At 35.2% G+C, this 14,466-nt stretch overlaps 1 protein-coding gene across 2 annotated transcripts in view; it reads right to left on the bottom strand.

The window, feature by feature from the left end:
* Positions 1–14,466, bottom strand: part of GPHN (gephyrin) — a 577,313-nt gene that overhangs the window by 21,280 nt on the left and 541,567 nt on the right. For both annotated transcript variants that reach the window (XM_012656203.1, XM_012656202.1), the window contains one exon: positions 6,170–6,257. In XM_012656203.1, the coding sequence (XP_012511657.1) occupies positions 6,170–6,257 (88 nt within the window). The remainder of the gene's footprint in view (positions 1–6,169; positions 6,258–14,466) is intronic.

Genomic DNA, 14,466 nt, shown 5'->3' with positions numbered 1-14,466 from the left:
GAATTCCAGTTTTACTTCTCTGTGGCTCACTTTCCTCTAGGTACCTTGAGTCTTGGCTGTCTTGGTCGTTCTCTTCAGACACCTGCTTTTTATTTTCTTTAAAAAATTATAGTTTTTATAGATTTTCTCAGTGGGAAGATTGGTCCAAATATACTATTCCATCATAGCAGAAGCAGAAATCTCCACACTTTTCTTATGTGCTCTTATAGCACTATGTCCTTTTGACATCATGCCCTTAGGTTATACTGCAATTGCCTGATAACTGATATGTATCCCTTATTGGACTATAAAGTTTGTGACAACAGGAATCCTGTCTTTAAAAAAATATATATATATATATATTATATATATATATATATATATAAATCCCTAGTGAATAGCACATGCCTTTCACACATTCACATTCATTTGTTAGTTCAACAAACATCTGTGAGTGCCTATTATGTATCAGGAATTCCTATGTGCTAGGGATTTAATGGTAAACAAAAAAGACATAGTCCCTGAAACAAAGATATACTGTTAAGTTTTACTGGGGGGCAAAGGAAACAACCAAAAATAAGTAAACCAACAAATAAAATAATTATAATTTGTGGTACATGCCATGAAGGAAGTAAGCAGGTACTGGGATAGAGAATAATGGGGTGAGATGGAGAATAAGGAAAGGACATTTTAGAAGAGGTAGCGATACGTTAGCTAAGCCCTGAAGGATAAGAAGGATTCAGGCACGTGAAGCGTGGAGGGAAGAGAATTCCAGAAAGAGGGAAGTATACATAAAAGCATCTAAAGCAATAAAGAGTGTATCTAGAACAGAAAAGGCAATAGAAAGTAGTGAATGAGTAGGAAAGAGGCATAAGCTGAGGTTGGAGAGAGAGGCAGAGGCCATAGTGCAGGCCCTTAAAGGTTATGATACAGAGTTTGGAAAGCAGATTCTTATATATTAATATTTGCTGAATGAATGAAAATATTTTATTTTTCTTACAAAAAACCTATTTTTAAAAATGTCCCATTTCATTCTTTGTGAACATGAAAAAGGACTTCATGTTCCTTGTGACAGAGGGAAACCTTGTACCAGACATAGTGATAAAGGCTGAGGATCATCATTGTTCTTAAATTTTTGTCTACCTGTTGAAGCATTTAGGATCTTTGTCTGATATTCTGGAACCCAGAGTCAGATAAAAAGAAAAATGAATGAATGAAGGAGCAAGGTCTTTTCCTCAACTCAGGTAAGGACAAACACCAGTGTCAGAAAAATTGTGAAAGACTTTGAAATGGGCAAAAAAGATTACTGAGTGTCCAGTGTAATACAACCTTCTGGGTATTTGTGTCCTTGGGCTATTTTACAATAATTAAGCTATAGAAACTGACAGTGAATGCAATGGACTGACTAGGCCCTCTTACCACAAATTCACAAGTTGAAATTCTAATCTCAATTTCTCTATTTTTGCCCCCTTTATTAATTTTGGTTCTGTATTTATTTCTACACACAGCCAATAAGGTATTGTCCCTATGGTAGCAATGACTGGGATTTGGCTTTATGGTCTGACCATTTGGTGATCTCTGTAAATAGCTGATGCAAATCTATTCTGTTTTGGGTAAGAGAAAACAAAGAATCTGGTTTATTAGTGTTTCTTGTTTATTTCTCATTAGTTCATTTTGAGATCAAATCAATTAAGGATTTTGTGCCCTCTAGGAAGGAAAGTCTTTAATAGTATACTGATGAATTTTTATGGTTCTGTGTTTACTCTTGACTTACAGCTCAAGTTGTAGGTAGAACTGAAGCTGTATGTTCCTTATGTGTCTTTGTGTCTATGTGTCTGTAATATAGAAAAGTGTTTACTTCATTTTGTAAGTGTGAAATGTTTTCCTATTTCTGGAGGGTATTCATACATAAAATTATATTTTCTCTTAAATTAAAGGTGCTCTGTTCTGATTTGCTTAGAGATAAATAAGTGCTTATATAAATACAATATTTCTAAAATTCCTAGATAGTAAAGAAATTTAACTTATAATACTTTAAATGTGCTAGACTAAAAAATATTATCCTAATAATTTTAAGAATTCAAGTTCATATAGTTAACATAAATCTTTGGCAAATAAGACTAGGTCAATAATTTTAGTTATTAAGAAAACCCAGCCATGTTCTTTCTCTTATTCAGGTATCTTAAGTATAATAAAAGTATACATTTTAGGCCAGGTGCAGTGGCTCATGCCTGTAATCGGGATGTATGTGGCTGTAGGAAGTTGTATTCTTTCCGTTTAGAAGCTTTGCTAGTCTGCTAAAATGATTACATGTGATTTCTCAATTACTAATTACCTATGCTCTCTAGTTTATGAAATAGAAATCAGTTATTTTCTTAAACATTGTAATTAATATGGGTGGTTGTAATTATATCAGAGAAATAATAACAAAGAAGTATAACTACGTGTATTCTTTCGTTTTTCAAGGAAAAAGAATATTTTTTTTCTTAAAGTACAGTTTTCTGAATTTTTGGTCTCAGGACCCCTTTACATAAATTAAAATTCACTAAGGATCCCCAAGAGCTTTTGTTTATGTGAGTTATATCTACTGATATTTACTGTATTAGAAATTAAAACTAAGAAATTAAAAAAAAACATTTATTTGTTGGTTCATTTGAAAATAGCAGTGATAAAGGCATTTCATGTTAACATAAGTAACTTATTTTTTATGCATTGTTTTATAATTTTGAAAATCTCATTAATGATGTCTGGCTTAATAGAAATCAGTTGGATTCTCATATCTGCTGCACTTGATCTGATAAGACATATCATTTAACTGCTGGAAAAACCCAAACGCACATTCATGAGGGAAGGTGAGAGAATGAGAAGAGAATAAAAAAGGCAAATAAAGTCTTAATATTATTATGAAAATAGTTTTACCTTGCAGGCCCACTTAAAAGGTCTCAAGGACCCTTACAACTCTGGGGGGACACTGTTTGTTCTAAAGTGAAGTGTTAGTTTGTTCCAGAATATAAAAGAACATATAATAAAGGACAAAACTTCGAAACAGACTTTTATTTGCCTTGGTTTATAATACTTGTGTCTGAAATGAAGCTGAGAAATAAATTTTAGTGAGTTCACTGAGTTTTGAAGAGCTTATTTCTTTGGTAACAATTAATGTCTTTCCTATAATATGACAGGTTATTCTTTTTGTGTAGGTGGCCTTTTTGTGCTTCCTGTTTGTCTTTGATTATTTAAAGAAATAAAAAAGAACAAAGGTTCCTCATTTATGAATGAGTCAAAGTTATTTGCAATCATGTTATTTTTTATGTTTATTTTCAAATATTTTATTGTTGCATTGAAAAATTAAGTAAACAAGTATTGTTTCTCAGGTACCCATGATCCTATCTTAATCAAGTGCTCAATTCTCTTTTGATGACTCTTGATTTTGCCTTCTAAAGATCAGACCTAAATTTTGAAGAAATAATTTTCAGAATATCTTTTATACCTAAAATTATCTTTGAAATTTTCTAGAGAGTCCCTAGAAAATCCCAGATTTATTCTTTCATCTTATAAAAAGAAATGCTAGAAATAATTAGGTGTGTTTGAAAAGAAATGCTAGAAATAATTAGGTGTGTTTGATGTGTTACTAAGAGTTTCATGGGAGGAGCTGTCATACCTGAGAAGAGATGTGCAGTCTGCCCTAAGTTAGATTTGTATAGGTAAAATTTTATTCATATAAATATCTCAGAAATTGTTTGCTTTACAGGAAGTCCCTGGAGATTTGACAATGCCCTTGCCGTTTTATCCTTAGAGGAGCAAAGACCTGAGCTCTAACAGCACTAGAAGAATATTCTATATTTATCCAGTGCAGACTAGTGACCAGATGTGTTTCGCTGATGCTTTGGTGCAAGGACTTCCAGGTTCCTTGGCATAAGTCTTGGAGGGAGTGAGACCCATGTATGGCTTAAATAAAATTTCCTGCCAGTCTTGTAGTATAGGTGCTCAGAGTATGATTTAAATTGAATGAAATAAATTTCTTGCATGCCTGAGTTTTTTTCTTTCTTTTTTTTTATGGCCATACTGTAGAAGTCAGCATACCTGAGTTTCTGCACTTAAGATTCATGCCTGCTACAGAATGCTTCTGCATTTTCCTTGATCTCCCTATATTTTCTGTAACTGGTTTTCAAGCTCATCTCCTGGGCTGAAGCAGATGTTCTATTTTTTGTGCTTTTCTTTCTGCTACTAAGGTACCCTGAAATTCTTTTTGGAACTAGAGTTTGTTGCCTGGCAGGAGTATACTGCAGTATGTTTTACCTCTTTCTTCCTAGTTCTCTATTATCTCATTCCCATTCAAGGAGGTAGGAAGGACAGTTATTAGCTCCTAAGGAATACTGTGGGATGCTCAGTTCCTAAAATCTCTTTCCTACCAAATTAAAGGTTTACTGTAAGTATCTTACCACAGAGAGAGTAAAATAAATAAAGCCAATATGCTTAATTGTATTGGCTTTGTTTACTTGTAAGCAAATCCCTAGGATAACTGACATCTTTGTTAGTAGTAATAAAGAGGGTTAGGTTGAGAAGTGTTCTGTCTTTACCACAGTTGAGCCACAATTGCCAAGCCTGTGTATGCTATAAACTTGTTACCTCTTCAAAAGTACTAGAAAAGACAGACTTTAGTCTGCCAAATAGGTATTACCCTATAATTCAGTTAATTAAGAGCTAAGATAGATTATATATGAAACAGTCTCTGGAAATAAAAATTTAACATTTAAATAGTCCTGACATCAGGGTTTGCTCTTGTGATATTGAGAGTACCACAGGCAATTGGATGGTAATGAAAACAGACATGTTGCAAATTATTTCTTATAGGTCTACCATAGTGCAGACCTCAGCCCCCTAGCCTTGGTCATCTCAGGAGAGGTCTGCAGCAGTTTGCTCTACCTGGGGCTAAAGACTTCTGGGGAGATCTTAAGGGACCATTAACCCAGCAATCTGTCTGCTATAAGAACATCTACTCATACTTCAACACTTTCACTCCTGGAGGTAATTTGTGACGGTAGTCTTGGACTGAGATTCTTTTTCTTCCATGGCTTTTGGCAACTGACGTGCTATTCTCAAACACCCTAAAATTAAAGTTTGTGAATGGAGGGCTGGTGATCTCTGTTTAGGCTAGTAAATTCTGACATTTGCTCTCATAGCCAATAGAGTTTACTGTTCAAAGAGTTAGGTATAAATTTAGGCATTTTATAGCTAGAGAAGGCAGAGACCAAGAACAATGATACATATAAGATCTGGTTTAAAATAAATCAAGCTCTTGCAAATATGAATTTTAATAAAAACTGTTATTATGAAAACACTATAATTTTTCAGTTTAGTCATTAATATAAGATAAAAGAAAACACAGAAAGGGCTTCTAGGCTGGCAAAACATTGTGTGGTCTGAAATATTTTTTAGTATATGTGCTACCAAAGTGAGCACGTGATCTGAAATATTTTTGAGCCAAGACATGAGGTTGGTTATTGCAGTAAAGAATATTTTGCATTTATAACGTTATTCAGTGGACCCAATAGTCATCATGAATGAATACATTTCATTAAGATATAGAAACTTAATGATACTGAGAATATTCAAATTGAGGTTTTCATAGGACTAAGCATTACCATGTGCAAATAATCTTAGTTCTATAAAATCATATATATGTGTATATATATAGTTTCATTTTTATTATTTATCATCTTTGTAAAGAGAGGCAAAAGAAATGCCTAATCCTTTCTTTATTCTCTGTGAGGAAGTGGAGCTAAGGGCTGTTGGTAAGGTTTGGAATATGTGGTGGGTGAGTTGGTTAGCTCTGGAAGATCATGTTTAAATTTAAGTAGAAGGAAGGATTTTGGAGCTTTACCTTGGGGGTAAATATCATGTATATAGGGAGTCCTAATATAATAAAATCGAGTGAGAAACAAACTACAAGTCAGTCTCCAGGCGAATAGCAAAAACCATTCTGCAACTTGTGGGATTCTCCAGGCTGCTCCTGAGGTAAGCTCCCTAACCTACTACACTGCATCAAGACCAGTAATTTCTGAAGCCCCATGGATTTTCAGCTTTGTGGGGGCCTGGTTATAAATACCAGATGCCAACCAGACCACAGTTAATTGACCATATGCAAGGACATGACAGTGGGTAAATTTTCATGAGCCCCATATTTTCATACCTTTTCCCCCATGGATACACCCCCTGATGTGATGATGACATCAGCACGACTGATCCCCTCATTCAAGGCATTGAGTAAGTCATCTGGGCTGGAAAAAAATAAAGAAAATAAATTAACAGACAAGGAAAAGATTTTGGATATAGTGCCAATTTAAAACTAAACCACCAGTAAGTGGCATTAACATGAGTACAGCACTATATTCTGATTGATGTGGGAACCAAAAGAGTCTCTGCCCAATGGAAGCATAACTCCTATTGTGGAGAAAGGACCTTGTGAGTACTGAAGTAGTGACTACTGGTGCTTTCACAGGGCTTTTTGCTCTAGCACGGCAGTATAACGAGGGGAAACAGTGAAGTGATGAAGGATGTCTAACCATCCTGGTTTGCCTAGGAATATCTCTGTTTTAGTACTGAAAGTCAGACATCCTAGGAAATCCCAAGAAAACCAGGACAGTTGGTCACCGTAGGTGTTAAAAAGATCACATAGGATTCTTTAGAGGCAATGACTTAAGTAAGGCCCTGAGAAATAAGCTGGATTTTGAGAGGTGGAAAGGAATGGGAAAGGGCTTTGTAAGCAAGAGGGTCTGTATTAGCATAGGCTTGGAATAGTGATTATGTCTGTGGTGTTTCTAGATCACTGTGGAAAATGGCCTGGCAATAATGAAGGACTTGATTGGGAATGACTGGGATAGGTAGGACAGGACATGATTTTGGAGGGCCCTCAAGCCTAAGAATTTGGAGTTTATCTATTAGGTAATGAGGGAGGGGGTCCCTAGAAATATGAAGAGCCAGTAGGGGTTTATTGGGAAAAGAAAGGGTAGAAAAAAAAGGACAAGGAAGGTAGAGACCATACAAAATGTTCTGAGAGGTAAAAGTATAAGATGAACATTAGGGATTAAAACTAGGCAGGTTCCTGGCTCTCAACTGAAAAGGCAAGTGCACAAGGCCCTTTGATGGCCCGGGTCAAAGGCCCGGGGAGAAGAGATGGAGAGAAATAAAGGGTCTTATCCTCTGGATGTTAGAAGGGTTGAAAAGACCTAACTTGAGAGTGAGAATAAACAAAATGCCAAGCAGCAAGGCTTATGGAGGGACAGCATAGTAGGGAGTAGCGAAAGGGACTAGTTAGTTACTACTTTAAATCCATACAAAGCAATTGACCAATGTGACCTGCACTTGGCATTTCCCTTCAAGCGATACAGCACAGAGAAAAGGTGCCCTTTGAGAAGTACATGTTCAGTCAACACCCTTCTTTTCTGAGAACTTCTTATCTGTGGAGGAGGGGGTGTTTGCCTTTACACTACCTGACTCTTCCTTTCCCTTTCTTGCCTATGGATATCTAGCATGAACAACTAACTATAAAGGGAGTAATCCTGACTCCCAATTTTCTAGTTCCTACTTTTAGTCCCTTTTTAGGCCCAGCTGTATTCTTGCTTTTGGGTTCCATGAGATAACCCTATATTCTCAAAATCTCTCCTTTGCTTAAGCTAGCTTCAGCAATTTTTATTGACTTGAAACCAAAGGATCTCTCAATGAGACAGCATATATCTCTCATTTGATAGTGAAGTTTATTCATGTCCCTTTACCTTAGTGTACTACTTGATGAGAGAGGAAGAGGAAAAGTTAGATTCCAGATGGCATGATTTGTAACTGGGATAGCATTTCAGTTTTTATCCTGTCATGAGAGAAGAAAGAACTTGAGACCTACCAGAGACACTACCTTCACAGACTCTCTAAGAGATAAGCTAGCAGGGAGGTGGCATAGCATAGCATAGAGATTAAGAATGTGGACTCTGGAATCAGACTGCCTGAGCTTAAATCCTGGCTCCACTACTTGCTAGAAATGTAACCTTGGACAAGTTTCTCATTGCCGTAGTTTTCTACCTGTAAAGTAGGGATAATAGGGTTGTTATGAGGATTAAGTGACATAATACATATAAAACACTTGGAATAGTATCTGGAACAAACTAAGTTTTTAAGAAAGGTTAGTTGTCATTATTATTGCTGTTGTGCTAACAGAAGTTAATCATACAAACATACCTAGCAACCTGGCAAAGTTCAACTTTAGCATGCTTTGCAGTTTTTATTCTGGAGAATATCCATTACTAACACAGAAGAAAATTATAGATTGGGACTTAAATACGTTCACAGAACTACATGTGAAAGATCCAAATGGCAAGGCAGGCCTGGTTCCAGCCTGAATAATTTTATTTACTCTGAGGTTCTCTTACAGGATCTGGGTGAAATTCTCCTTTTCCTCCAGCACTGGCCTGTCCGTAAGTGTACTGGGGGTTGCTCCGGCTCTGGAAAGTAAGCTCCCAAGGAGAAGGGACAAAAGTAAAAGTTTGAAAAATGGCTCACGTGAGGTTCAGCCTGCCAACATAGGGACCCTTCAAAGTCATTCAGTTGATTGCTTAGGCAGCCAAAAAAGGTATTCATTGATGGTAGATCTATGTATAAAACATTAAAAACTTAAAAAAAAAAAAAAAAGCCCTGACATGGATTTCGAAGTTAAACTGGTTGGGTTAACATCTAAGAAGAATTATATCGAATAATGGGTGTATTTAAAATATTTTTGAATTAAGTATTTTGAACAGATTTCTCATTAATACTTTCCATTTTTCTTTAGGTAAAAAGACAGCAAATTATTCTCTTGTGTTGAAATACTATACAATGTGCATGGGATGGGTTCCTGATGCCCAGAGCTCTGGGCTCCTTGCCTTGCTAGGTCATGTTATCATCATGCAAGCCCAATGGCTGACCTATGGAGTAAATGGAAAAAACATCACAAACACAGCATAATGAAGGATGTGGTTCAAGTGAATGGATAATGAACATTATCAACAAAATACGATTTTGTTCTAGTACAAAGAGATATTAGCTAATTTGACCAATCTTACAATATGTAATGTATAACATATGTTGAATCTACAGGATTATTGTAAAGCCATGGGAAACAAAGCAGCAATGACATGCACATTATCATGGTATTAATCTTTGTAGGTGGATAAAGGTCCTGGGACAGGCTAGCTGATGACTGCAAACTAAACATACTTTTCAGTGATTTTTTTCTGTAACTTGTTTTTTTTTTGAGACAGAGTCTCACTTTCTTGCCTAGGCTAGAGTGCCGTGGTGTCAGCCTAGCTCACAGCAACCTCAAACTCCTGGGCTCAAGCGATCCTCCTGCCTCAGCCTCCTGAGTAGCTGGGACTATAGGCATGCGCCACTGTGCCAGGCTAATTTTTTCTATTTTTAGTTGTTTGGCCAAATTCTTTCTATTTATAGTAGAGACGGGGTCTTGCTCTTGCTCAGGCTGGTCTTGAACTCCTGAGCTCAAGCAATCCTCCTGCCTCGGCCTCCCAGAGTGCCAGGATTACAGACGTGAGCCACCACGCCCGGCTCGTAACTTGTTATTTTGTATTATCCGGGAAATATTTTTTTCCTAATTTGTAAAACTGCAGAGTCATCAACTGTCCACATGAAATTTTATAATTTGTAGAAATAAATTAAAAGGGATTTTGTTCTAAAACCTTACTTTAATTTATCATGTTTTAAAGAATATGCTCAATGCTACTTTCTACTTTGTGGCTAGTAGATCTACAAAACCATTGAATCTCAAAGTTGGAAAGATCATCTTGTCCAGTAACAAAGCTGGGCCCATTATTTGGACCTGCCCTTCTATGTCTTCCTTTGCCCCTCTCTGACTCTACTTTCTGTTGTACATTTCTGGTATCTGGGGATCTAGTTAGACATCATGGCTTACTAGAGAGACAGTACAAATATATGATAATAGTCAGAGGATCTATAACTCCATTTATTATTTCACAATAAATCTGTAAAGTAGACTGAACAGGTATTATTTGCCCATTTTACAAAAAGATAACTGATATTCAGAGAGGCAAAGTAGAATATTAAAGTCTAGATAGAGCTGTAAGTGGCAGAGCTGGGACTACAACTTTTGGCTTCTCATTAAATGTTTGTTCCATTCCCTATCTAATCAGATATGATTATATATATATATATATATATTTTTTTTTTTTTTTTCAGGCAGATGACATGTCATAGAAGGAAGATTCTCACAGGATACTCTTGTGCAAAAGCATCAAAAATAAAGGATGCTGAGGCAACAGGTATGGATTTGTCCGGGATGACCAGCAAAAGACTGCATGTATGGACATGTTAGTACAGTTCTAGGGAATGAAACAAACATGATTCTGAATCCTATATTCAGATAGAAACTAAGATTTTGATTAAACATAACTTAAGAGCTTATTTACATAAATTCACTTTTTTATGATTCATATTATATTTTAAATTATAAAACATTTCCAACATAATAGTGTAACAAACATCCATGTATCCATCTCTCAGAGTTGACAAATGCTAATATTTTTTAATATTTACTTTATACTCCCTCTTTCAGACTTTAACAAGTAACTGAGTTTGCTTTCTAAGTCTAAAAGATTACTCTGAATAATGATATGAGGAAATAGAAGATAGGATTATAATCATGAATATTATATTAGAAAACAGTTTATGATTTTCTCAGTTTTGCTAAATAAATGGAGCATAATATATTAATTTTCTTAAGGTTAGGAGACTAAAACTACAAAATATTATAATCTAACCTTATATTTAAGAATACAACTTCCTATATATAAGGTGAATTGATATTTAAGACACAAAATTAAAGACAATAATACTTATGTTGTAAAAAGAACAATACATTTTCATACCTCTATGAGGTAGGCAGGACAAGAGAAGACAGTGAGGTTCAGATAGGCAGTGACAAAGTGTGGGCCAGTGGTGCAATGGATAACGCATCTGACTATGGATCAGAAGGTTCCAGAAAGGCAGTGACAGGTTCAAGGTCACCTTTGTGTTTTTTCTACTATTTCTCCAAACTACAGTAATATTCACATTGTGAAAGACACTTTGTTACACATAGTATACTGTCAAATAAAAGCTATTTATAATTATTTATCTAAATATATGTCTTTGTACTTATAAAATTTGAAATATTTTCTCATCATTGCCACTAGAGGGGCTGTTGGATTAAGAAGATTAAATTTTCTAGGTATATACCAGTAGTCTCCCTTTTCTCAGAGTGGTAAATCTTAAAGGGATATTGTGATATCAATTAAATCTTCCTTCATTAACCACTGCAGTTTTGATTAGATTTGGATGGTTAATTAATGATTTCTTTAAAGATAATTCTAATACTAGCATGAATCTTGATTTACTAACACTTTCTATTCATTTCCACTTGAATTATTAAGTACCTAACCATTGTTCTCTTCGAGTATCAATATTATATGAAAGCATTCTGTAACACAGTTGCTTTAGTAATGCCAAGAATGTAACAGAAGATAGAGCCGTTAATGGAAGGCCTGAGTGTTATAAAGTCTAGAATCTAGCTTTATCTCTACTGCTAATTACCTAGATTAAAATTATCATCTTTTTCTAAGTCTTATTCTCCTTATTTGGAAAATGAGGACATTTGGCCTAGGTCCTTTCCATCTCTAACATTCACTGATTCTGAGAACTTGTGGCTGGTTGGGATCCAGTTCAAGCACAAAGGTATCATTTTTAAGTTGACCCAGCAGGGAAAGCTCAACCTTTACAACTAAACAGCCCAGAAAGCACAGAAATCTTTTTTTGTTTGTTTGTTTGTATTTCATTAGAAGACTGGCAGCTTGCCTTGGTGCTTTGATAATTCAGGAGTTGAGACTTCTGTGCCTTTTACTACTTACGATTCTCTTTTCCAGTAGAACTCCATTCCCATCAGATGGAAAGTACCCTAGCAGCTCCCTCAGCCCTGACAGTAAATAGAACTCTCAGTACGTAAAGGAAAATACCAGCAATCTAAGAAGCATGCCACTGGAAGGTAGAAGAATAAGCACACTATTTAGGCCATCTCCTAGTGAAATAAAACTACTAGGGGAATAGATAATTTTAACAGTAATAATAACAAACAATTAAAGCACTAATATAAATTCAATTATGACATTAAAAGGGTATTCTGGAACAAAAAACATGATTTTCAAGTAATAAAATGTAGTAGATGAAGGTGAATAAAGTACCTGTTAAAAATTCACATAGTGGCTTAGAAAAAAAAGTGGTGGAAATATCTCCAAGGATTGTACAAAAGTACAAAAAGATGAAAGTCATGCAGAAAAATAACAAGAAACTTGGAGGACAGAGCAAGAGATTGATATATTACCAATAGGAATTCCATAAAGAGAGCAAGGAATAGAGGGAGACAAGAGGAAAATTTCATTTATTTGAAAAGAGTTGGGCTTAGAAATAGAAAAGGTTTACTGAGTTCCAGGCAAGATTGATGAAAAAACATAAACTTAAGTATGTTCTGGTAAAATTTTGTAATTTCAAGGACAAAGAGAAAATCTTACAAACTGCCAGACAGAAAGATTAGGCTACTAACAAAGGAAAAATAATATTGGTTTTAGACTTCTTACCTACAATACAGAAAACTAGAAAACAGTAAATTAACATCAATATATCTCCGAAAGAAAAGGCATACAACCCTGAAATACTATACTCACTTAGAAACCATTCATCAGTCAGAATAGAAGAATGATATTTGTGAAAATGCAAAGGTTCAGATAACAAATCACTAAGTAATGTTTTGGAAAAATGACTGTAAAGAGAAAAATGAAACAGAAAAGAGACCTCAAGATAGGGCAAGATGGAGGAGAGAAAACAATAGTGAAATATATACACATACACATATTCATTTATAAAAATGTGTAGCTTAATCTAAATGGATAATGACTAAATAAGCTGAGGAATTATAATTATGTAATAAATATGGATTCTCAAAGTTGTAGAGATATACTGCACAAGAAAACTTAATAGTAGTCTAGAATTATTAATAAAAGCACTAGCTCATCATTACCTAAAAGTTGAAGGGTGGAAGGAGATGGGGAAATGTAGGTATTCTAAGACCTCACCTTGTTGGTGTAGGGAGTCCACAGGAGAAATGGGAATGTATTGTAGGAGGGATATAGTTAATACTTTCTTTTATATAATAGTGGATAAATATATATTTGATTATGAGTGTCAGAAATTAGAAAGAAAACACAAGGGGAACGGTAAGGTATAGCATAATTTTCAAAATAATAAGGGAATAAATAGTACCTGGGTCAGACCAACAATAGGGAAAGAAAGAGGAAGAAATAATAAAGTTGTGTAGATAGTAAACAAAGAGTAAGATGAACGGAAAAACATCAAGGGAATCATTTATAGCAAACTTTCTGGTAAAGCAAAAAATTTATGCTAAGATCAGAGTTACAGTAATTTAAAGCAGATGTATGATTGCCTTTTTTTTTCTTTTTTTTTAGCTCAAATTCTATTTTAATGTTATTTATAAGGGACACTTAAAGAGATGAAAGATTGAAAATAACACGTAGGGCAAAAAGTCACCAGGCAAATGTAAATAGCAAAAAAGCAGGAATATCAATATTAATGTCAAAATGGGATTTAAAGTTAAAATATTTTAAATGGATAAAGAGAGGCAACAAATTGTGATAAAAGGCAAATTTTAAAGATGATACAACAGTATATAACTATCTCACAAGACAGGTTCTCATTTCATCCAGGCTTCATGGTTGCCCTGCCAAATCCTTGAATACTGTAGGTACTCAGTAAATGAGCTGAATGAACCATGGTTTCAAGTCAATCTCTCCACAGTAGCTTTGGGAATAAATAGGTTTAGTTATTACAACTGTAATTATGTTATGGACAAATAATATTGTCTGGGAATGGAAAAAGATACTACTTAACATTTATATAACCATAATAATACTTTCTTTGAGAAGGGATTAAGGTGAAACAAGATTATATATTCAAATATCTGAAAGGCTGTAGAGGGAGTCAACTTATTTGGTGTTGCTTCAGAGAGCAGAATTAGGACTAAAGGATGAGAGAAATAGGGGGGAGAAAGACTGGCTCAGTGTAATGGAAAAACATCTTTATTATAATAGCCATTCAACAATAGAATGTGCTGCTTCGTGAGGCAACAAGATCTTTCTCATTAAAAGAATTCAAATAAAAACCTGATGATTGGCTGGGTGTGGTGGCTCATGCCTGTAATCCTAGCACTTTGGGAGGCTGAGGCAGGAGGATCGCTTGAGGCCGGGAGTTCGAGACCAGCCTGTAGCAAGAGCTACAAAAAAAGAAAAGTTAGCCAGGCATGGTGGTGCGTGCCTGTAGTCTCAGCTACTTGGGAGGCTGAGGCAGGAGGATCACTCGAGCCCAGGAGTTTGAGGCTGCAGTGAGCTA

This window comes from Propithecus coquereli, unplaced genomic scaffold, assembly GCF_000956105.1.
Source record: "Propithecus coquereli isolate 6110/MARCELLA unplaced genomic scaffold, Pcoq_1.0 Scaffold5, whole genome shotgun sequence".
NCBI lineage: Eukaryota > Metazoa > Chordata > Mammalia > Primates > Indriidae > Propithecus > Propithecus coquereli.
This window is presented reverse-complemented; position numbering and strand designations above follow the sequence as displayed.